We start from the raw sequence: 25315 nt of genomic DNA, 5'->3' as shown, positions 1-25315 counted from the left end.
TTGCATCGAAATGCTGATTTTGTCAGTCTGAACCCCCCTCCTTCCTCCTTAATTGGTAGGAAATGTCAAATTATGCAGGGAAAGAAAGGTAGAGAGTATATTTTCCCTCCCCCCCCCACTTTCTCAAAGCTATCTTCCTCTTTCAAAGCAGGGAAACCAGTAAGAGGGCAAATAGCAGGGAAGTAATTTTCATTGAAAAATGGCAGAGATTGTGTTTGTCTCTCATTCTTTTCTGATCCCAATAACAGCATTAAATCTTTTTTTCAGTTAAAAGAAGAAGAAGAAACTTCGAATTTGAAAACCAAACCAAACCAAACCCAAGACTGTAGGAAGGGACAATGGGCTGTAGAACTGTATATCTTTTGTAGGCAAAAGGAGCTACCTTCAAATTCAGGCAATCATGTGTAGGGATATGGTAAATTGCTTATGGTAAACAGTATAAACAAAATGAAGCAGGATTAATCAATGCTCAGACTCAATATGAAAAAAAATCATATTTTATTTGTAGATTACAATATTTTGAAAATTAAGAAGGACCTGGTTCCAGTTTTCCAACATACCTAGTGTGATTCCATTGGGCCATTCGATGTTGTCTGTCACGAGCACTTGCCGATCCATACCGTTCAAGCCAGATTTCTCAATTTTTGCTATGTCTCCCCAGTCAGACCAATACATGTATCTACAAAAAAAGAATAGACAAAGAAGATGGCATGCTACTTGAAAAGTAGTTTTCCTTCAGATTTCCAAGTACAATGTTGTTTGAAGTAACTATGCATGATTGCTTCATTCAATAAGAATGTACCAAGGTGATCAAATTCTGTAAAGGGTAATACTATTTAACTTTTACTAAGAAAGACCATACATCAGGTGGTTCTTATGAATCCCAATGCCTTGGTTATTGCGGAAGCAGAAAATCCACTGTGACTGCCCAACATCACAATCTTATCATTTCATGTGTTTCAGGCTACAAGGCTGAGTTAGAATAAATACACCTAAGAACAAGAATCCCTGTTATATAGCATTTTTATTAATTTTTTGCAGCTCCATCAGAATCGGACTGGAATAGCCCAATTTAAATTCTGAAAGTAGAAAGGATACAAAAGCACATCTGATGCAGTAGGAACATACAATAAGCAGTAGAACGGATAATATGCATTTCGTTGGTATTGTCTCACTTTAAAATCCTAATCTACAAAAACTATGATTGCTAATGTACCATCCGTAAAATAAACTCTAATTACACTGATTGCTGCGGTGTGAGAACTATAAGAATCAAGGCTGAAAAATTAGTAAATTCAGTTAATACATAGCAGAGTAATCTTTCATACCTACCCCCGTATGGGATCCACCGCAATAGCTCTGGGTTCACTTAAGTTAGTACTGAAAAGTGTCCTCTTCTTATGCCCGTCAGCTGTGGCTACAGAAATGGTCTTGTTTCCTGAATCCGTCCAATAAATGTTCTTGTGGACCCAATCCATTGCCAGACCTTCCGGAGAGTGTAACTGGCTGTCTATCAGAACCATCTGCTCAGCTGTGTCACTGGCCTTATCTATGTAGGCACTATAGAGGGGAGACTCAAATTATTTATGTAACTCTGCAAAGGGCAAAGGGGAGGGGGGATAATGGTATAAGAAAGGATGCCCTCACAAGGAGGTAAAGCAAACAAAATGAGGAGAAAACAAGGTATACAATCCTACATTAATTTTCTTGACAAGAGTGCTCTGCATACTTATATATCCCTGTTCTGAACGGTGCAATAAGCAAAACCAGATTTGGCAGTGCAATTTAATTGTAGTAAAAACATGCTGTTTCCTTTGTGGAGCTTGATGTCTATTACTATCACATCATAGAAACTTCAAGAGTGCAAAGTCTGGTCTGTGCGCAGGTTTTCAATCAGGTTCAAAATAATGCAGGTAGTCTATAGGACCTAACATTTTGTTTAGATGTTTGCAAGAGTGGGTTAACAAAAGCGGATACACTTTATGGATCGGCTAACTAGACTCTGCTCTCCCCCTCACACAATTGTTACTCACACGAAGAAGAATAGGTAAACAAGGCTTAAGTCATGCAGATGCAAAGGTATAGGATGGGGATTACATGCCTTGGCAATAGTACTTGTGAAAAAGAAGCTCAAATTATGATTGCTAAGTGAATATGAGTTGGCAGCATGAGATGGCCGCAAAGCAGGTAAATGAAATTATAGGTGATGGAAAAGAATTATAGTTTCCAACTGATGAGAAATAAAATTCCATTCAATTTTGCTTTGGTCAATCTCCCATCTCAAGTATGGTGTCCAGTTCTCAGCATTACACTTTAGGAAGGGTTCAGAAGACCTGAACAAAGTTCAAAGAAAGATGTAAGGATGATTAGGGAGTTACTGACTAAGTCCTCCAAAGAGGATAAATTTAGCTTTGAGAAGAGAGAGTAAGAGGGACTTGCAACAGGGACTTTCCTATACCTGTGACGCAGAAGAAAGCCAAGATTCTGTTGTTTCAGATGACAAGATACAAAATAATAAATTATAAAAGGACAAATTCCAGTTGAATGCTTAATGAAAAGAGCAGTTGGACAATGGAACTAATTGTCCTGAAAGATAATGGACTTCTTGGTTTAAGAATGGCCTGAACATGGCAGGGTTTTAAGTTTTAATTTAGGTTCATTGCCTGCACACTCCCTTCTAATAATATAATTCCATGAAAAAGGCTCACTCTTCACATTTAATGTATATGTATGCATTTTTAAAATATCAGTACTGATAAGTATCAAAAGCACAGAATTATAACAGCAAATACTACCTAGTCTGAGTGTAAATATCAAACACAGTGCTTGTATATTTGATGACCGTATCTTGATCTGGTCAATTAATTCAGTAAACTAAAGTAATTGACCTTTTTTGTATGTTCAACATTGTCTTTGTTGTGTGAAAAAATAAGTCCAGTATTTGCCAGGAAAACGTAGGCCACATAATGTTCAGATCCTAAGTCATCCAGAATTACCCTTCTACTGGATTGTAAAGGTCCTCTTTATTTTCCTAATCTTGGACTGGCTGCTTTTCAGATCAGCAGAAGCAATTTTTGTTTTGTGGATCAACAGCTAAGTAATGTGATTGGAAAACGTTTCCTTAGAACTAGGTACAACAGAATTCTATTGAATGGATTCTCTGTAACACTAAAGGATGCATTTGAAGTTAATTTATTTTATGGGGAATCTGGGAAAGAACGTAAACTTTCTCCCTGTGTCATTCACCACAGAATAATTCTTCAATGGGAAGAAAGTGGAGTAAATGCAAGGCCATCACTTGGTAGATGCACAGCTAACAAACTTTCTAGTAAACTGAGAAAGAGTGAAGTACTTCTGAAAAAGAATCAGCAGATGTGGGGGACACTGCTGGGATATTCTTGCTCTCCTCCTCAGAGAGTCTGGGAACATTGAGGAATGAAAATGCAAGAGGAAAGATACTGTGAGCAAAAATAGTTCATTAAATATTTTGATCCCTATTACAAGTGTGAGGGAGAGGGAATAAGAAGAGGCAACGATAAAATGTGCATGCTAATGGAAACCCTGTCTCATTTTTCATTGCGTCATAATATAACAGAGCACAAGTTTCATCAACTTGACAAAAACTTTTGCTTCTTTGGCTGTGACTAGCTTCCATTTATTCAGTGCATGATTCCCTTCTGGCTCATAAGAGGTTTAACACGGCGGCTTCTGAGCTATAAACAATCTCTAGTACTTTTCATTTGTCCCAAGCTTTTCAGTATTTCTGAGAATGCAGTAGGTGGCGCTCTTCTCTTCCTAACTAAGACAGTGACATTTTGCATGTGAATTAGCTGTGTAAGAGTGTCTGGCATGGATGCAAATTAGTGCAGGACCATGTGTAAGAGCACCGAGTGTGGATACCGCTAACGTGGTTTAATTTGCTCTTAATTGAAACAAGAATGAATGTTTTTCTGGTGTGGTCATTCAACTTAAAGCCCACTTTTTCCCATTATGTCTTAAATGGGAAATTCTAAATATAATGACTTGAAAATCAAGGTCACACCGATTTGCAGGAAAAAGTTCCAGTAACATACAATTTCCCAATTTATTTTGTGAGAATTGCATTCAGACCAGAGATGGACAAAGCTCCTCATTGTAAGGACTCTCTTCCAGCTGGTGAGCATTTGTTTTTCCAGCAGGGACCCAGATTCTACCTACAGCAATTCCCCTCTCCTTTTCCTGCCAATGGACTAAATCAGAGACAGACCTTTTCCCTTCTGATTCAATTTTCACACAAGTACACAAATTGGCCCTGATTATTCTTATTTTTTAAAATAACTGCCTACTGTACCAGAGCTCAAAGTCTCAAGACAAACCTGTCACAGTTAGCAGCTATGAAGAAAATAACAGAAGCTCAAATCTTAAACTTGACAGATTTCTGCTATCAGCAAGCTGTAGAAGTGCCACATTAAATAAGGCTCAGATATGAATGGGCATACCCTGCTTTTCTCCGTTTTGCAAGGCTCAAAGAAGCTTACCAAAATATTTTCTCTCACTTTCTGCTTACTTTGCTTTTCAAGATTTGATGAATTCCTAACCAGCTGCTTGATTTTAATCAACAGGTGATGACCTTAAAAAACAAAGTAAAACTTTAACTTCTTCTATAATAGAGTTTCCCAATGTTGACAACTTTAAAACACATGGACTTCCAACTCACAGAATTTCCCCAACCAACACAGGGAATGGCTGGCTGAAGAATTCTGGGAGTTGAAGTCCTCATGACCTAAAGTTGCCAAGGTTGGGAAATCCTGCTCTATAAGAAGTTCCTGATCTTTGGAATCACCTTTCCCAGAATTTGGTCCTCGGGAAACTCATCTTTGACAGTTACTCAAAACCAGAAAGAACCATTCCTGACAACACAGGAATGTGTTGTGGGGGTGGGTGGGTGGGTGGGATGGGTAGGGATAGCAATTTAGACCTGAGTGCAGAAAAGGGACAATCAGCTTTGTTGCACAAATCAACGTTAGCCCACTCCTAATCAGATATGGTACTGTTTTGGCACATGCGTCAGGACTGTAGGCTCCAAAGATGCACATTGTTAACAGACATAGTTCTGATGCCACTAAGCCAGAGGTGGGCAACTAAGTCTCCTTTATGACCAGTGAACTTCAACTCCCAGAATTCCTGACCTAGCCAGGATTTCAGGAAGTTCAAGTCCACAGGTCATAAAGGGGACATAGTTGCCCACCCCTGCACTAAAGTTGTCACAGACATGAGCTTGATTTTCTTGCTGGAAAGATGGAGGGTGAAATGGGCAGTCGGAGATATCCCGCACCTGTATATCTTCCTGTAGAATAAATCACACCAGTATATCCTGTTTGTTGCCACTTCCACATCCAAAGCAACCACATTCTTCAGCATGGGGATGATGCGAGAGTAATCCTTTTTCACCAGGTCAATCTTGCGTACTTCGTGGCGGTTTGTGAAAACAAGGTATGGGCTCTTTCCTGCCAAGGAATCCGCAAATCATAGCTTTATAAGCAATTTAGGATATAGCATAGCTTTTAAAAAGCCAGCTTTGGAAGAATATCAAAACTACTTTTAGAATAAAAAGGATTGGCAGTGGTGGCAGTCCTGATCATCATTTCCTGGGCACACTGCTCTAATTGACTAATGATTTACACCTTCCTTCTTTCTCATTGGGAGAATGAAAGAGTCACTCTCACAACTGTGCACCGAAGAGGAAGAAAGTTGAGGGTATTCAGCACATATCTATATTTTTAAACAGACCAATGTATAAACATAAATATATGATCATGGAAAATATACCCTTTTCCTATAAATTACATTTTTTAAAATGGCTAGCTCACTTTGATCGATCAGTTTAGAAGCATTCTCCTTTAGCACTTCTCCAAAGAAAGAGGTTCTGAAATCCAGCTTTCACAATTGGCGTGCTATGCTTCTTAAAATACTGATTTTTAAAAGACAAAAAAGAGAAGCAAGTTCTTATTAGGATATTATTGTTTATGAGATAGATTCCATTAGCAGAGGCATTTGCCCCTCATGATGGTTTAAGCCCTGTCCAATATTAAACAGATACTGAAGAAAATAACCATAACCAAAATTAGAAGATAAAAGAAACTAAGTCTGCCACTCCCAACCCTATTTGTTTTCTTTCCTTGCTCTCTCCATTCTGGCATTTTGTGAAGAGCAGTAACATTAAAAAAAAGCAGAGTTGAAGGCATAATGGATGTTGTCTGCAGCATAGAAAGGTATCAGAGTTTTGTTTTGCCTTGGTGATTTAAACAAGGAACAGGAATATGTGTGTTGTGGAAGGAGTGAAACCTCATGAATTCTTTTGGGTCTTGAAAAAAAATTATGACATTCTAGATTGGGCACAGAAGGCACTATGTTATTATTAATCCAGTCCTTTTCTGGATCACTGTATCAGAAAATTCTACTTTTTGTCTACCTTTACAATTTTGTGACTTTTTCTCTTTTTCATATTTAGTCAATTAAAAAGAAAAAGAAAGAAAAAAGATAATAGCAAAAGGCAGTTTAAAAAAAGATTATCAAAAAATTGAGGCCAGAAGATCTTTGTTCCACGCCAGGGAAATGAAATGATGCTGCAAAGTTCCATGTTGTCCCCTGCGCTTTTAACAACTATCTGAAAACAGGGGAAGTTATCTGGAAGGTTGGACTCAAAATGGCAAAATACAAATGACATTCAGCCCAGGAAGCTGTGGAATTTTTGCGATGGATGGGATGAACCAGCCAAGGCTTAAACTTGATAAAGTAGAAGTTACTATAGGCAAGGAAGATGGACATTTATAAATAGTTGATGAGATCCACATCGAATGGAATCAAGCATCTTCTTACCTATGGCTTTGCAGTTTTTAGACAGGGTGTCCATCTCATAACCATCATAACATTCACATTTATAGTCCCCCTTGTAGTTAATGCAGATCTGGCTACACGCATCTGGATTCTCACATTCATCTATATCTAGAAGGAGAGTTTAGAATAATTGGTAATTTGACATTAAGAAATCAGATCATGGGACATCAGCAAGTATGTCAGTCTGCAAAGACATATTGGTGGGTTCTGCTCAGGAGTGGGATTCTACTGGTTGGGGGGAACTGGTAGCTCTGATGAGCGAACTCGTTCGCTCCGATGATCAAGTGGGCTCGCCTGTCCCTGCGCTTTACTGATCTTTATCTTCTCAGCTGAGTTGCGTGGCAGAGCGGATTGCCGTGTCTCCCTGTTTTCCCTCCAGCAGTAACACAGATGATAAGTCTTCTCAAAACTGCACATGAGCGCAATCACCAAACCGGTTGTTAAACAGGTAGGATCCCACCACTAGTTCTGTTTCTATGCAACTTACCTCCACACGTTTTCTTGTCCATAAGCGTGTATCCAGGAGGACATTCACATTCATAGCCAATCTTCAAGTCCTTGCAAATATGGGAGCAACCACCATTGTTCAGGGCACATTCATTCACATCTAGAAGAGTAACATTATTTAGATTAAATTGAGTTCTGTGCATAAGGTTGACATTTTAAAGTGTCAAATGGTTTCAGATATTCCCAGAAACCACTAAAAGGTTTATTTAAATAGACATGAAAACCTTTTTTTCTTCTAAGAAGCAGTGATCTTAGCTTTCTTAAGATGACTTACTCATGCAATTTTGGTTTAATTTGTATCTGAACTCAAAAGTGCTCGTTTGTATTGTTTGCTATCACTTCACAGACACAACTGTGGGAGAAAGATGTTAAGTAATGAATGAGCTAAGTAAAAGTCATCCAGTAGTTATATGCCAAGCCCATATTTAAGATCCTAAATGGGCAAACAGAATAATTTGGCAAGAATGTTCTTCTAATGGATCAGGACTATATGCAAAAGGTTGCACTATAAAATAAGCAAGCAATAAGAATCCAGAAATGTCAACTGCTTCTGGCTCAACATTTATCAACTGGATGTCTTCTAGATATATTAAGTTTCATTTTACTAGAATTTACAACCAGCATTACCAACAGGTGGCAACTATAAGAACTGTATTCCTTCACATCTAGAAGTCATCACATTGGCAAAGGCTATTCTAGTAAGGGGTTAGATATTTGTTTAAAGAATCTGTTTTTATATATACTAATCTATAAGAGACGTAAAAAGTAGAATTGCAAATGTGATTATAGAGTAAAAGAAAAATATCAAAGCTTCAAAGCATACATCGCCAGTACAGTTAATGTTGGGAGGAAGTTTGTATTTTTTCCTAAAATCCAGTGGAACTGTAAATGCACCATTATAAAGAAAAAAAAATCAAGAGTGAATCTATCTTGGTTCTATTATCCTTAAATCTGATGATCTGAGACTTTTTTTCCCCATCCTGCTCTTTGTTACTATGCTAAAGTTATAAATATAATAATGCTTCCTGAAAAGGAAAAAAAAATCAACCCACTGGAATCCACATGTCCATTCCTATCTATTGTTCACCAATACTTGTCTTTTTATGTACAGTAAGAGCATATACACCAAAGACAAATTCCTTGTGTGTCCAATCACACTTGTCCAATAAAGAATTCTATTCTGTTCTGTTCTATTCTATCTTATCCTATCCTAAGACCAAATGGTCCCCCAAACATTTGCAATATATTTCATTTGAATAAAAGAACACCCTTGCCTGTAATAATCATACACACACCTGGAAATTTGTATGGGCAGAGTCCTGATCATTAGTTCCCCAATGGCAGACACTAAAATTGAAAATGCCGTCCAATTTACCCTGGCAACTGTAAATTGCCAAAGGGGTTGAAGGAAGTCATTTCAATTCTCGAAACAACCATTCACTTGTCTTTCCAATTAACCTATCCAAAGTGAGGGACAAAAATGTTTTTCTTGTATTGTGAGATTTGCTGGGCAATTAAATATGTAAGAAACTGGGTTATGAAGATTTGTTGGACTAGCCCAGATATGCAACTCAGGAGAAAAACGGATGATGCAGTTCCTTCGATTCTTTCGTTTAATGGCAAAAGACGATGAGCCAAAAAAAAAAAAAAATTAACCGGTAGAATGTGCTGCACTGGGAAAACGTCCACCATGTTTTGAGGCAAATTCCCCAATTCTGAACAGAAAGCTACAACTCACAATGTTATTAGCAGCGGTAGGTTTATTGCTGAGTTAAAAACATGGTGGAGCATTTGGGCTACTGTTTACAATTCAGATTGATCCTGTGCTTACACAGTACATCACAAGCCAATTATGCCAAACGAGACTGTAACTCATCTTCCATTTTAATTGGTAAGTATATCTGTTTTACATTTCCATGCCACTTCATGCCAATGGGTTCTAAGCAGCATACAGTAATAAATTATAGTTAAATACTGTAATCACATGGAAGATAAACTCAACAGTAAAGAAGAATAACTTTCAGACCAATTTCCTGGCATCGGAAAGCCAAGTCGTTCTCCCTAGTCTAGAATGCCAAGTTTCCTAATTGTTTTACTACAAACCCAGAGGGTGAATGGGCCGTGCATTGAAAGTGTACTGTGTCTGTGAAAACGGTGGTAGTGAGAGGCATATAGCTTCAGCAAATAGGGTAGGTTCAGCAAATCACTATATTTTAAAGAAATGTATATTTATTGCCCCAATAGATGCAATAGCTACCATAAAAGTCTGTGATTAGCATGTCTCCAGGCAGCTGCCTTGAGGTAAATGGTTTCATTATCAAATGTACGTTTTAACCAATTTTCACTCCAACACTGGAAAAAGTTAGTTTCCCTTAACATTTAACACATTTCTGTGTTGGTTTTTTCACTAGCAAAATGGATATACTTGACCATTGCCTTTAGCTTCCCAGTCTATCGTGCAGAACTGTACTAGAACATCGTGAAATCGCCCATCCAAGTATTAACCAGGCATATCTCTGCTTAGCTTCTAATTCCAATGCTTCTCCCTGCTGATATTTAATTGAAAGGATTTCTGGTTTACTACACAGGAATGAAAAGGAAGCATTGGAATTCCATCTCTGTCTCAAGACCTTAGTCACAAAATTCCTTGAACATCTGCCATTTCTAGTTCACACCATTTACTTCTTCTTTCTAGGCCCACAATATTTATCTTTACATGTAAATTTAAAGTAGAAATTCAGTGTAGGAGTGGGAGGACTATATTTGCATCAGATGAAGAGACATGCACTTTAGAGTTATGTATAGGGATCCTAACATCCAAAGAGACTCATGGGGAACAAAATAGTTTTTAAAGCATCCAAGTCCTAAACCAGAAGGCCTCATTTGGTCTTTTAATGGTTTGACAGACACAGGGACAAAATTGTCAATTGGATTGCATTTAAGCAGAATAACTAAATTAATTAATCAATATGATCAGCCGTACATCACATGCTTCAATAACCTTCCCTTCTTTCAGATTAAAAACTAAAACATAAGCATAATTTTGGGAGAGGCCATGTCTATCTAGAGGGTCATTAAAACTGGGCATCTCTGTCTAAGATCATGAAGACATAAGTTAAAATATTCCATAGTGAATTTTACTCACAAACAAAATGGAACCCAGGCAACCATTTTAATCCTAAAACTATAGTCTTCCACGTCAAAAGTAGTTCAATTTTTGAAATTCTCTCAAAGGCAGCCTAACCATAGAGGGGTTGTCTTGAAATTGTGATGCAAAACCAAGATCACTCTCTTTCAACGTACACTAAACTTGATAAAAATAATTTGTGACCTCGGCCACTGGTTTTCCAGGATCAAGCTTCGCTTAGATTTAATTTCAGCTTCTTCAAATTTATTCCGTTCACACCTATCTATTTGAAAGAATATATGCTTCCAAAAGATGTTGAAATCTTCAACCACAACTCGCAAAGAATTGTGGACAGTGGGAATTGTAGTCCTAAAACTTTTGAAAGCACATAGGTTATGCACGCCTATACTAGGGTAAATCTTATAATTAGCCTAAAAAGTCAGTCATGCAACATGTGCATGCAATGTGGGCATACAATAAAAAGATACAAAATATAACCAAGGTACTGTATAATTTGATACATCTCTTCATTACTGATGTTATGGAAATTATAAGAACTTCTAAAATGCCATAAAATAACAGGCAATAAAACTCCAGCAATATAAAAAGCTGCTGTGTTAAAAATCAGATGAATTAAATATATCCTCTTCAACTGAGAACAGAACCAAAAGAACAGACTTAGATATTTTTAATGATCAAGAACATATTAATCAGGACCAACAGTTTCATTATATTCATATCAGCTAAATGAATGTATTTCATCTTACAGGAATGAGATCTTATACTTCTTATACAGTAAAATAATACATTGCATCAATTAATGACCCAGCATCAATAAAAAAGCATGTCAGATGGGAAAAATGTTGATAGATATTATTTAGTTCAAGTTTCTTTAATTATGTAATTAGGAATCTGGTTTTTTAGAATAAGCCTCCAAATCATGTATACTCAAATGACATGCTTTAATGACTTTTCTCAGTCTATTATTGTATTACTTGTAGGGCTTTTATTGACCCAGGAGCAGATTGCCTATAGACAGAGACTTTGTATGGATAAATATAAGAAAATATGGGCTTCATTTATAGAAAATTCAGTAGGTTAAAAAAGGGATGATAGTCATATAAGTGTATTAGAAATACACACACACACACACACACACACATATTGTAATGCTCCTTTTGTTTTTTTGTTTTTTGCTTTTTCTCTTATTTTAAAAGCAAAAAGCTATTAAAAGCAATAAAATATTAAAATTTATTAACTTTATTAAATGTTATTAAAAATCATTTGAATGAAGGAACTGCCCCACAGTTTTCTTTCATGGAACAGTATCATCTGCAGCTTTTCCATGAATGTTACTTTCCTCCTTAGGAACATACTGGATCAACTCAAAATCTGATGATGGAAATTCCTACTAATGGTGTGTTTTTCATGGCCCCATTCAATAACTTATGAAAAATGCTATCCTTTTCTTTTGATGTCAAAGACAGGTGGGTTTCCTGATGTTGATGTACATAGTTAAGGCCACATGACTGCTTATTAACATAGATGCCTGCCTTGGATGCCCCTTAGAGTCTCTGTATAAATGCCTCTGAGGTGGGTAAAATGAGGACCCAGATTGTTGGGGCCACTATGCTGACTCTGTAAACTGCTTAGAGAGGGCTGTAAAGCACTATGAAGCAGTATATAAGTCTAAGTGCTATTGCTATACATGTGTGATTTCTATGAGCAAGAGCAGAGCAGTCATGGACCCATTTCTCCATTCCTGAAGTGGGCCTATGTGTCAATTTTTCAACATGCATTTTTAAAGGACAGATGATAAAAGAAATTGTCTCCCTTGATTAAGCACATAAACCTTCTTTGCAATTCACAAGACCCACCAAAAATAATAATTAGCATCAGCAGGAGACCAGAATACTGAGAATTTTCTGATCTGTGATGCAATTAAATCTTGCAATCAGCCCATGCAGGATTCATTACATTTAAGATCGTGCAAAGCATCACCTGGAATATGCAAAAGCTAAAATCCTAAGAATCTAAGATTCTAGAAACTAAAAATAAAATCTTAGTTCCATTTCCCTCATCGACGAGTCACAAAGACAAGGTAAGCAGAAGAACTAAAGAAGAATGGTAACAGTGGTTGATGGTCCTCTTGTGGTAGTGCTAATCGCATGAGCATGGAAGAGATTTGTTAAAAATGGAGGAAGAAATAAGAAGGTACTGTACCACAAACTTTTAGAGGCTCATCGGACCGGTCCCTGCAGTCCCTGTGTGAATCGCACACTTTGACTTCCTCTATGCATTCTCCACTTTTACACTGAAATTTGGTGGGACTCTCGCACGCCGCCTCTGTTATTCAGGCAAGGAAGGAAAAGCAGCTGAAGTTAGATTAGGTACATGAAAATGAAGATGCATTTATGAATGTAATTAGGAAAAAAAATGAGATATGGTTAAGCAGCAGGATATTTAGATGTGATGGATTAGAACAAAGCCTGCTAAAGACAAAAAGTATCTCTTGATGAGGCCTCACTGCTGGAATATGCTGAACAGTACAGCATATTAAGATGAAGAGTGGGTTTGTTTCTTGGGAATGAAGGATTCTTTGGCATCTAAGCATTTTTAACAGTGCTGTCTACCACACCCCATGCCAGCAGACTGATCACACCTAGTATATCTACCATTAAGGCAGCCAGCTTCATCGCTGTTGTCAGGGCAATCGTGCACTTTGTTGCACTGTTTAGCTCCATGGATACAGGTCCCATCACCACACTGGAATTCATCAGGGCTGCAGGTCACCAGGGCTTAAAAAAAAAAATTGAAAAAAAAAAAGAACCATGATCACTTGTTGCGTTCTTTTTACAGAGTTTCTAAATTGTCAGTAATTCTAAAGTTCTGAGGTATCCAACAGTCCTTCATTGGTTACATGCTGCCCAGAGTCACTTTCCATGCAATGGGCGCTCGTATGAATTTGACAGATGAATAAATAAATTGGAGTCTGGAATCATTTCTCAATTCAGCATGGCACAAAAGAGTTGGAAGAATATTGTCTGTTTTCATTTTCATGTGGTTTGTTCTTAACAATAAGTCAGCTATCATGGCTAAATACGGATTTAAATCCATGGTTTAACATCCACGCTTCGTTGTGTATATTGGGAATATTTTCTTAACAACTAGAAGTTTTCTGCTCCCAGTTCTTCTTTTTCATCCCAAACCACTTTTTTGTGAACGAGAATAATATTGTAATTTCATTGCAGATGTTTCATTCTTTTATAACTTATACTTTATAGACATTAGTGAAAAGGCTATTAGCTAAAGCATTAAATTGAAACGTTAATAGGTTGAAATATTATAGTATTATAAAATAATAACAACAAATTATTAAATTATTTCAGAACAAGAATAAAAAGAAAAAAATTACATCCATTTATGAAGGAAAACACCTGGAAGTACATAATGGTAGGTTTCCAGAAATAATAATTGACTCACAGCAATTAAGAAACAATTAAGGCAGATAGCGAGGAAAGAGGTAAAAATTACATCTTGATGTTTAAAAATTTGACACTTAAGTCCCATTTAACATTGCCTGATCTTAAAAAGGTAAACAGGATTGGTCTTGGCTAGTATATAGTTGGGACTTCACAGAAAAATCTCAGGAATCCATTAATAACTGGAAAGCAAAATGTCCTCTAGAAGAGTAATACCATTTCTGTATTATTGCTAAGAAAATTACATGTCTGCCTTCTTTAAACCAGCAGCTTGACTCAAAAGTGATCTTAACTTTATTTAATCCCCGTATCCAACTCTTGAACAATAAATGGCTATTGTTAGCCGATCTATATTGCTGCTTTCTAACAATTTTTAGACCCGCCCAAAGCTTTTTTTTTAGAAAGCACAAAACATATCATATAGCTGAGTGTCAATGCCGACAACAGCTGCAGAAGTAGAGCAAAAATGCCTCCCTGAAATCATGTATTTTCACTTGGAGTATCCTTATTTTAAAGGACAGAAAATTGCTGCCAAAGAGTAGCTCAAGGAATATGACACAGGCACTAATTCAGATGATCCAAGAGGATTGTGACAGAATCTTCTCAGCAATTTTACTGTCATGAGGAACAGAAATTATGGTGCTTCAACATCCTGGACACAAGAAGAAGAGACTACCATGTATCCAGCAAGTATAGAAGATAAAATAAAGATACTGAGGAACAAATACAATCAATTAGACTGTAAATTACAGGCATTCAAAATCACTACAGTGAACCATGATTTGGCAAGCAGAATATTTACACAATGCTATTATTCTTTTTGTGATTTCTAATCACAAAAAGGCCTCCCAAAGAGTAAACATATAGAAGTCTATTCACAGATCACTGTGCAAGTTAAAAAGTACATCTGTAGCAAGGATTTTACGTAGCATGTCAGCACCTCTGAGAAAGAACCTTCTGTATGTCTCCTACGGGGAGATTTTTTAAATATATAGTTAGTGAAGTGCAACAAGAAGCATTAAACTAGACATTGTGCTGAATGGTAAATTCAGGAATTGTTCTTTTCTCCTTGGGTTTCAGGTGAAATACCAACTGCCAAGTTGTAGCTCACTTCAATTTAAATCATTTTAACATCATTAAACTTCAAGGGGTTGAGCTCATTTAATGAAAAACAAGCAGTCTAGGTAATTAGAAAATAAAACTTTGGAATTCACGGAACCAATATTGGCTTCACTTATCCATGAGATTCTTCTAACATAATATTAGCAAACTATTTGTCTGGTTCATGGAAAGCCATTAACATCAGAGATAAGCCTCTGCTTAGTAATTGCATACTGAAACGGAGTCAAAGTAGACAGTATTTGATACCATGCTAGAATACTAAGTGTGAATGCAGTAGATAAAGTTGGAAACACAAGATATACATAGGTTGAAAATATAGATGAATGAAAAAAGAAGAGCTTTGTGTCAGGGTTCCAAGTAATATCCCCAACAAAAGAAGACTCCGAGGCTTGAGTTTCCTCCAATTTCCATTTTATTAGAGATGTCATATTGGCACATCTGGAAAAACCCGAATCTAACAGTTTCCAGGTTTTCTCCACCTAAAAGAAAGTTCAAGTCCCTGCCCAGCACCCCATGTCCATTGCATCATCCAATCAGGCACCATCCAAAACTAGAGATGCCTCCCAGTCACCTCATCGCAGCTGCAGGGCAAGATGGCCTTGACTCTCTGAGAAAAGAATGTTATTTTAACTATATATCACCCATACGCCATATAGTCCCCCCTCCCATTTTTCCAAAGTAGCAACTGTGACAGGCCTGAGGGCCCAAATGTAAAAGATGACTTCCAGTTATGACACTTTGCTTATAACATCACAATAAGCAAAAGTCATGATCGTGCCCTATAATCTACATAAGGGTAACGGTAATGATAAAATCTCCTTTGAATCAAGCTCGACTTCTGATGCCTTTGTAGAACCTAACCATTAAACTGTTTACTACATCAGTTCTACAGGTAGACCTTGACTTACAACCATTTGTTTAGTGACCATTCAAAGTTACAACAGCACTGAAAAAAAGTGACTTATGACAGTTTTTCAGGCTTACCACTGTTGTAGCATCCCTATGGTTGTGTGATCAAAATTTGGCTACTTAGCAACTGGTTCATAATTATGACGGTTGCAAGTGTTCCGAGGTCATGTGGTCATCTTTCGCAAACTTCTGACAAGCAAAGTCAACAGGGAAGTCAGATTCACTTAACAACCGTCTTACTAACTTAACAACTGCAGTGTTTCGTTTAAAAAATGTGGCAACAAAGGTTGCAAAATGGGGAAAAACTCACTTGACAACTGTCTTGCTTAGCAAAGAAATTTTGGACTCAATTGTGGTCATACGTTGTATACACACTCAGAAAAACATTTGGAACACCGAGGCCTAAAGTTTTCAAGGATGCCTGCAGAACAAATGGAAACTGAAATATACCCGGAAAGGACAAGTTCTAGAGATCAGTTGTGTTCATCGAGCAAATCTGATCCATTGCAAGTTTTGTGTTGCCTTTGATAATCTTTTGCTTCACTGACTCCATCAATAGTGATTATTCAGAAAACTTTGTTTCTCAAAACATATGAAGCATGCTTTACATCAGAATTGTTTTCATATTTCAATAATATAAAGGGTATTCCTGAAAACACTTTACATTGTATAGTGGGTTGCGTATCCTTAGTCTGGATTCTCTTCAGATCCTCGAGCAAGAGATACCAAGAATTTAAATGAAAACTGTTTATCTGCCAATTATCTACCTACTGAAGTCCTCCTAAAAGGTTTAAATAGATATACAATATATAAATATGAAATATAAATATGCACACACACACACACACACACACACACACAAATCAAGACATCCGCCGTTAGGTGTGCTTCCCCTCCCCCACATATTCTATTTATTTCTTTGTTCATCTGCTACTCTCTAATTTTGTTCATTTGCCAAAGCATTTTTATTTGTTTTCAGCACTAAAACGGAGCCTTCATTTTAGTTTCTTCCCTCAAAAACAACTTATGACAACAGTTGGCAAATGAGGCCTTGAAATGGATTTTAAATGTTAGGACAGATTTCCTTTATATATACATATGAGATACTGCAGTGTGGGAGATGAGTACAAATAAAGGAAAGTTGTTTATTTTAAGTCCTTTGCCGAAAAGAGATCATGATCACTAGAAATGCAAAAGATGGGAAACCTTATTGCAGTAAGTATACAAACAAACAATCGTGATCTAATGTTGATACAGCAGTTCAGGACCTGTCTGTTGGAATGAACTAGTCCCTGGGGGACCCAGCACTTTAATCTCCCTTCCCTCTTTACCACATGTCAATTCAATATTTTCTGGTTAGATGAACCACAATTTCCCATGATGCCTGAACTTCAGAAGCCTGGTTTGAGTATTCCCCACAAAACAAAATATCAGACTCAGAAACTGTGCTTTAATTTTTCTGACTCTATGAAGAGCTCAAACTGTTTCCCAGAGAAATGTCACTGGAAATCATGCTTTGGTAAATCAGGATGAATTGAAGTAAATCATGTGAGAGAAGAAACTTCCAAGCATATATAGCTAGTTCCTGGGCCTGTATTGAAATTTATTCTGAGTGGGGTTTGGTACTAGAAGGCTGTCAAAATGCCATACGTCGCATAAGCCACTGTCTTGTACAGGTAGTTCTCGATTTACAATCACAATTGAGCCCAAAATTTCTCTGGCTAAATGAAAATTTGTTAAGTGAGTTTTACCCCATTTCATGACCTTTCTTGTCACAGTTGTTAAATGAACCTGAGGGTAGAACAAGAAGCAATGGGTGGAAACTAATCAAGGAGAGAAGCAACTTAGAACTGAGGAGAAATTTCCTGACAGTGAGAACAATTAATCAGTGGAACAGATTGCCTCCAGAAGTTGTGAATGCCCCAACACTGGAAGTCTTTAAGAAGATGTTGGATAGCTATTTGTCTGAAACGGTATAGGGTTTCCTGCCTAGGCAGGGGGTTGGACTAGAAGACCTCCAAGGTCCCTTCCAACTCTACTATTGTATTGTATTGTATTGTATTGAATCACTGCAGTTGTTAGGTTAGTAACACTGTTGTTAAGTGAATCTGGTTCCTCACTGACTTTGCTTGTCAGGAGGTTGCAATTGTTCACATTTATTTATTTAGAAAATTTATATTTATAAATTTAAATATGTATATTTATATTGCTGCCTACATATGGTGACACAAGGTGACTTACAAGGATGAGCCCAAGCCACTGCAAACGTCATAAATATGAGTCAGTTGCCAACCATCTGAATTTTGATCACATGGCCATAGGGATGCAACAACATAATTGTGAAAAGTCACTTTTTTCAGTGCCACTGTAACTTTGTTTTTTTAAAAAATTTATTTACAAACATGAAAAACACACACACACAAAACTTAGACATACACCACATTTACACAATACAATACGAACAGGAGCTTCCTGTTCTTTCTAATAGCAATTGCCAATTGATATCGCTCACCTTCAGTGACATGCAGTCAGGTGAGGCAAGTGAGGCACAGCCTCACCTCTCATCATGAAAAGAAAAAAAACATACGAGAGCTTGCTGTGAGGTTTTAGTGAGCTCAGCCTCTCAGGCGACAGCTGAGGCGAGGCTGAGCTAACTGCTGATGACTCTGCTTAACTATTAAAAAAAGCCTCAAAAAAGTGCCCTCTACTATGAGGCAGGACTTTTTGAGGCTTTTTTTTAACAGTTAAGCAGAGTCATCAGCAGCTAGCTCAGCTGTCACCTGGGAGGCAGAGCTCGCTAAAGCCTCACAGCAAGCTAAAGCCTCACAGCAAGCTCTCGTATGATTTTTTTCTTTTCACTCTTCTCTCCCATTAGCCCCAAAAGCCGCTTCTTGACAAAGAAGCCTAAGCAAAGGTGGGCTGGGTGGAGGAAGAGGGAACTTTCCCATTGAATGACTCACTGCCCTAGACTCAAGGAGACCCTCTCTGCAGTCACTCTCGTCTGACTGGGATGCCAGCAAGAGTGTTGAGCTGAAGGAAGGAGGGATACACACGCTCCCCCCCTCTCCCTCTCGCAAATGGCAAATCCGAGCAGCCGCTGCTGGGAGCCCGTCACACACGTTCGGGCAATGGAGGGGGCTTTCTTGCATGCCTTCTGAAGGCTGGGTTAATCGGTGCGGCTTGAAACAAGAATAAGATTCTTGGTAAAATATTCATTTTGACTGTGGCTATACATCCCATTAGTGATAGCTGAATATTTTTCCAGCTTTCTAAATCTATCTTCATTTGTGTCACTAGTTTATTATAATTATTGTCCTTCATTGTGGAACATTTTGCAGACACCAAATTACGTTGTCGAATGCTTTTTGAGCATCAAGGAAAACCAGTACAATTTGTTTTTCTGGATGCGCCTTGTAATATTCTATTATGTCTAGGATGACTCTCGTATTATTTTTAATGTGTCTGTGAGGTAAAAATCCATTTTGGTCCGGGTGTATTCGTTCATTTAAAACCTGTTTAATTCTTCCTGCCCAAATTGCTGCAAATATTTTATAATTGGAATTTAGTAATGAAATTGGTCTGAAATTTTGAATTTCTTGTAGATTGGTTTTTTCTTTTGGGATTAGCAATATTATTGCTTCCGTCCATGATTCAGGCATCTTGGCTTTTCCTAAAACTTTGTTAAACATTTTCACTCCTAGTTCTTTCAATATTATTTTATTATATTTGTATAGATCCACCAGTATTCCGTCTGGTCCTGGGGTTTTATTATTTTTCTGTTTTTTCAGGACTAATTCCACTTCGGCTAATGTTATTGGCCTGTTTATCGCCTCCCTTTGTTCTTTTGAGATTGGTGTTATCTTTTCTGTGTTTAAATAATGTTTTATCTTGTTTTCCTCCATACTATCTTGCACGTATAGTTTTGCGAAGTATTTATGAATAATATGCTTTTCTTCCGCAGGAGGACTTCCTGTGGTGACGTCATCGTGCTTGCAGCTGAGGAACAGGAGTTCTCGTAGCCTCTAACTCTAACTTCTTCCTTTGAGCTCATTTCTGAGCATTGTGAATCCTGAAGGGACTGGCAGATTAAGGGGGAAACTCTGAAGACGCTGGGGTGATAAGGCAAATCCGCCAGCGGGTAGGAGAAGCCCACTAAATGGACGAGGATCTATCCTGCCACTTAGTCAGGACCGGAGCGATGGCAACCGCACAAGAAGGAAGCAGAGAGAGAAAGCAGTTGAAATCGAGACATCTGTTATTATTATTGAAAAGGAGGACAATGCGAAATTGGCAGAGAGGGTGAGCTGGAAAGAAAGAGGCTCTGGGACGGAGACTGTTTTTGCAGTTCGATTTTTGTCGAAAAGTAGTGAGAGCAGAGACGCTGACTTGGAATTGACAGCGTGAATAACTTGAACGAAAGTGGCCACAGTGAGAACAAAAATCCAGCGTGGACAACAGGAATGGGACATAGTAACTGCTGAGAAGACTTGGAAAGCACATAAAGGATTGTTTAACAGTTGGGTTGGTTGTTGACTTTTTTCTTCTTGCTCTTCCATCTACTCTTTTGTTTTTCCAAAGAATAGCTGAACTTACAAATATGCGGTATTTATTCTCCTCGGAACTTGTAATGGTACCGGAGACAGTAGATACTGTTTTGGAACAATTAGAGGGCTTCTTTACCCACCCCCCTTTATTTTGCCTTTGTCGCTGGACTTGTATTAACTGATTGACACTAATGGTGATACTGAGGAGAAGGTGACACCTAGTGGATTATAAATTTGAACCGTGAAGTCTGATGCAAGAAAACCAACGGTGACATAAGTTGGATTATACATATAGAGAGAAACTAATTATTAGAATTGAGTACCTATATAACTGATACAATTGAGAGACATTTATTTGTATAAGATAACAATGTAATATATAACTGTATGATATATAATAATTAAGAATCAAAAACAGAATAGAATAATACATAGGAATGTTTAGTTATTGAAATGTGATATTAAGGAAGGTTAATTATTGTTAGATATTGAGATATATAATTATTGATACCACTCATATTGCTGATAAAGTAGAAGTAAAATAGAATTTATATGCAATTGTGGGCAAGGATAAATGGGGGGATAAGAATGGCAACTTCAGTAAAGTTAGTGAAAAAAACAACACCCAATCCAACTTCAGCAACACCCTCCCCCTCAAATCAAACATCAATTGAGAACGCATTGGGGCTGAAGAAAGGCGGAACGATTGCAGGAACAACGGGACCAGCACCAACAATGCAGAGTCTGCAATTGATGCTCCAGATACAAGAGTCATTGATGAAAAACCAAGAAGTGACGGCTACAAATCATGAAGAGACAAGGAGGAATCATGAAGAAATGAAAAATGAAATGGGAAAATTGAAAGGAAATATCAAAAACGTGGATGACAAAATTGAAAGGATACAGAATGCCTTAGTAATCAATGAACAGAAAATCCAGAACATTGAAACAAAAATGGAACAAACAGATCAGTAGATGGAAAAAATGGAGTTGAAATATAGACAAGTTAATAAAAAGTTAAGTTATCAATAATCTGACTTGAAAATGAAAGAGCTTCATTCTATCTAAGATTCCAAAACATACCGGAAGAGAAGGAGGAAGACCTGAAAGGAAAAATGATTGAAATCTTCACTGAAATTCTACAGAGAAAAGAACAAGAGTTGAGAGGGGACATCGATGAAGCTTACCGTGTGCAAACTAATTGTGTCAGAAGACATAGGCTCCCGAGAGAAGTGCATGTAAGATTTGCCAAAAAAACAACTAGAGATGAAGTATACAAAAAAAACCAGAGAAGGGACGATTACCTTCCAGGGAAAATAGTTGATCATGCTTAAACAGATTCCACGGAGAATTCGTGAACAACGTACACAATACCAATTTTTAACAAATCAGTTAAATAAAAACAGAATAATATAGATGGTTGGTACTAGAAGGGGTTCTGGTATCTTGGCAAGGAAAAAGATATAAAATAGAGAATATAGAAGAAGTGCAGGAATTCTATGAAAAATACTGCACATGGGAAGAAGAACAAGGAAGTAAAGAGGACCTAGAAAGTAGAAGACAAGAGGAAGAAACATCAGAAGACAAGGAAAGAAACAGGAAAGAAGAACAGAGGCAAGAAAGAGAGAGAGCAGAAAGGGAAGGCGCGAGAGGGAAAAGTCAGATACAAACCAGAAGCAACAAAAAACACCCCATCTAAAGATGGACTAGGAAATAACAATTATTTCAATAAACTTGAATGGACTGAACCCACCAAAAAAAGAGCGCAGTTGTTTAATAAACTTAAGAAACTGAAGGTAGATATAACCTGTATACAGAAAGTATATATTAAAAGGGAACATAGGAATTTACTAGAAAACAAAAAACTAGGGAAATTATATACAGCACTGGCAGCTAAAAAAAAAGAGGGATAGCAACCTATATAAAGGAAAAAATAAACTCCAAAGCAGTCTACTCTGATGAAGGCAGGATGCTAATGATTGAATTAGAGACAACAGAAAAACCGATATTATTAATAGTCATATATGCACCAAATCAGAAACAAGAGGAATTCTATAGGAAATTACACAAAATAAACGAATTAGAATATGAAAATATTTGCTTAATTGGGGATTATAATGCAATAGTGGATTAAAAAATGGACTATGAAAGCAAAAAGCAAAAAAACAAACAAACCCACGTTACCCAAATCCTTTTTGAGATGGCAATGGAATATAAATTACATGATATTTGGAGAGAAAGGCACAAAACAAGAAAGCAATATACCTTTTATTCGAATCCCCACCAGTCCCTATCAAGAATTGACATGGCTTGGATTTCATCTGGTCTATGTAATCAATTAGACGGAATTGAAATAGAAGCAAATGAGTGGGCAGATCATAATCCAATAAAATTAAGATGGAAAGGTCAAAGAAGAAGAAAAAGATTGATGATGAATTCAAATATTGTAAATGAAATAGAATTCACTCAAATGCTGGAGAAAGAATTAAAACTATTTTTTAGAATAAATAAAAAAGGAGACACCTCAATTCAAAATCTGTGGGACACTATGAAAGCATACACAAGAGGTCTCACAATTGCCTACATGGCAAGAAAAACTAGAAAACAAAAAGAGCAACAAGAATGTATGCAAAAAGAACTTATGGAAGCCGAAGCTGAACTACAGAAAGACCCAAAGAATAAAATTAAAAAAGAAAAAAGAGAGATGATAAAACATAAGATCAACTTAATAACTCAAAAGGAATTAGCACAGAAAATTAAAGCGGCCAGACAAAATTACTTTGAACAAGCCAACAAACCTGGACAATGGCTGGCATACAGATTGAAGAATGAAAGAGAAAAAAAGGATGAGATACCAATTAAAAGATGATGAGGGAAGAATTCAATACAAAGCGGAAGAAAAGTTCCACTGTAACTTTGAACAGTCACTAAATGAACTTTGTAAGTTGAGGACTAACTGTATAGCAGAGATGGGTTGCTACTGGTTTGCCCGAACCCGTGAGAATCAGTAGTGGAAATTGGGACTGGGTCGCTGAACCAGTAAGGATGGTAGGCTGGCCCAGCCCCTGAACTAGGTTCCGGGTCGCCCATCCCATTTTTTAGTAATTTTATAATGTTCTGCGCATGCGCAAAAAAAATAACAGGCACAAGCAAAGCAACAGCAGTAACCGACCCCTGCTATATAGTTATTACTTCTTCTGAAAATGGAATAAAAAACAAAGAAATTGTTTTAGATGCAAGCTCAAGGCCTTTTAAAAAAGAGAGAAAAATAAGAAGGGAAGACCAGAATTAAGGTTGAATAGCCAAAGAAATCCATAAAGGGATTTTAAAAAATCCAAGACAAACAAACAATAATAATCCAGAAGGTAAATTTTAAATGAGTGAACAGGAATTTCCTTTTGTATCTGACAACTTAATGTATTTGCCCGATTTATATGATTTTTACTAAGTCTCAATAATTTTGTAAATAAATTGCACAAGGCTTTCTTAGCAAATTAAAAAGATTCAGCCCTCAAGCAAAAATTCAACCAGGCAGATGTTTTTCAGCCACCCTTTTCATGCATAGTTTTGTATAAATATTTCATTTCCATGTTGCATTTATAAATATTTCAGTGAAACATTTTCTCAATTTCTGTCTGTCTGTCTGTCTCTTAAGCCTTGGGTGAATGACTAGCTTAAACTACTTAACACCTAAAAAATGGATGAAACATTGTGTGAAGAGAAATGCAATATTCAATAGCTTAGGGTCCATAATGAATATTTACAGAAGAGGACCATCAATTTTTAGCACCCAAAGCTATTGAAGCTGCAGGTATAAGCATTTTTCATTACAATTTAAAATGAGGCGCAGACAGGAATACAAACTAGACATACCTTTTTACAGAAAATATGAATTAGAACCAACTAGAGAATCAAATGTACCTGCTATTAAATACTCAGTTCAAGATACAATATAGAATCAATATACAGTATTAGTAACATGTACTTAATTTAAACCAAAAATCTTGACATCAATATTCTATTTAGGATTAATTTTGTTTTTAAAGAACAATCTTGATCGTCAGGCACTTCAACTATATTCTTGTTGATAATCTGGGCAATTTGGAACAAAGACCTAACCAACCAGATATGACATTTCAGAGGTTGAGTTATAACTTCTTACAAAATAAAAGATGCACGCAAATTCTGCAGGAACCCCACACAAAATTGAAATATAAAGTCCATCACATCCGGATCAAATTCATTGGATGGATCCCTTCCCCAAATACAGTTCAAAGTTTTGGATACTTACAACAATCTTGTTCATCTGACTTGTCTTTGCAGTCTTCATCTCCATCACATTTCCAATTCAAATGGATACATTCCCCATTGCCACACTGGAACTCATGCGCTGCACAGGTGCTCGCAATTTGTGGTTTGAGTTTGTACCCACACCTCTCCATGGACTCATCTGAGAGGTCCTCACAATCAGGCTGTTTGTCACAGACCCAAATCTGTGGGATGCACAGGCTATTGTTGCACTGGAACTCATTCGGGTTGCAAGTGAAGGGAGGGCACTTCCTCTCGTCACTGCCATCACCACAATCATCATCACCATCACAGACAAAGATTGTAGCTATGCAGGTCTTGTTGCTGCACTGGAATTCACTTGAAGAACAGACTTTGGGTGTGGGGGAGAAAAGAGATAAGGATTAGCTCAAGCTTATTATTTTCATATTTTAAATCTTCAAAGAAATCATCCTGCTCTT

The 25315-nt window shown here is 37.2% G+C and overlaps 2 protein-coding genes across 2 annotated transcripts in view; one reads left to right on the top strand and one right to left on the bottom strand.

Annotated features, from left to right (window-relative positions):
- LRP8 (LDL receptor related protein 8) overlaps window positions 1-25315 on the bottom strand; it is a 230906-nt gene that overhangs the window by 13431 nt on the left and 192160 nt on the right. The window contains exons 5-12 of the mRNA XM_081949607.1: window positions 24859-25227; window positions 13186-13308; window positions 12734-12856; window positions 7364-7483; window positions 6859-6984; window positions 5315-5486; window positions 1333-1560; window positions 561-679 (exon numbers count right to left, since the gene is read on the bottom strand). Coding sequence (XP_081805733.1) covers window positions 561-679; window positions 1333-1560; window positions 5315-5486; window positions 6859-6984; window positions 7364-7483; window positions 12734-12856; window positions 13186-13308; window positions 24859-25227 — 1380 coding nt within the window. The remainder of the gene's footprint in view (window positions 1-560; window positions 680-1332; window positions 1561-5314; window positions 5487-6858; window positions 6985-7363; window positions 7484-12733; window positions 12857-13185; window positions 13309-24858; window positions 25228-25315) is intronic.
- Window positions 1-25315, top strand: part of CPT2 (carnitine palmitoyltransferase 2) — a 116074-nt gene that overhangs the window by 62415 nt on the left and 28344 nt on the right. The gene's annotated exons all lie outside the window — the stretch shown is intronic.

The sequence above is a fragment of the Natrix helvetica genome, assembly GCF_964273705.1.
Source record: "Natrix helvetica genome assembly, chromosome: 3".
NCBI lineage: Eukaryota > Metazoa > Chordata > Lepidosauria > Squamata > Natricidae > Natrix > Natrix helvetica.
This window is presented reverse-complemented; position numbering and strand designations above follow the sequence as displayed.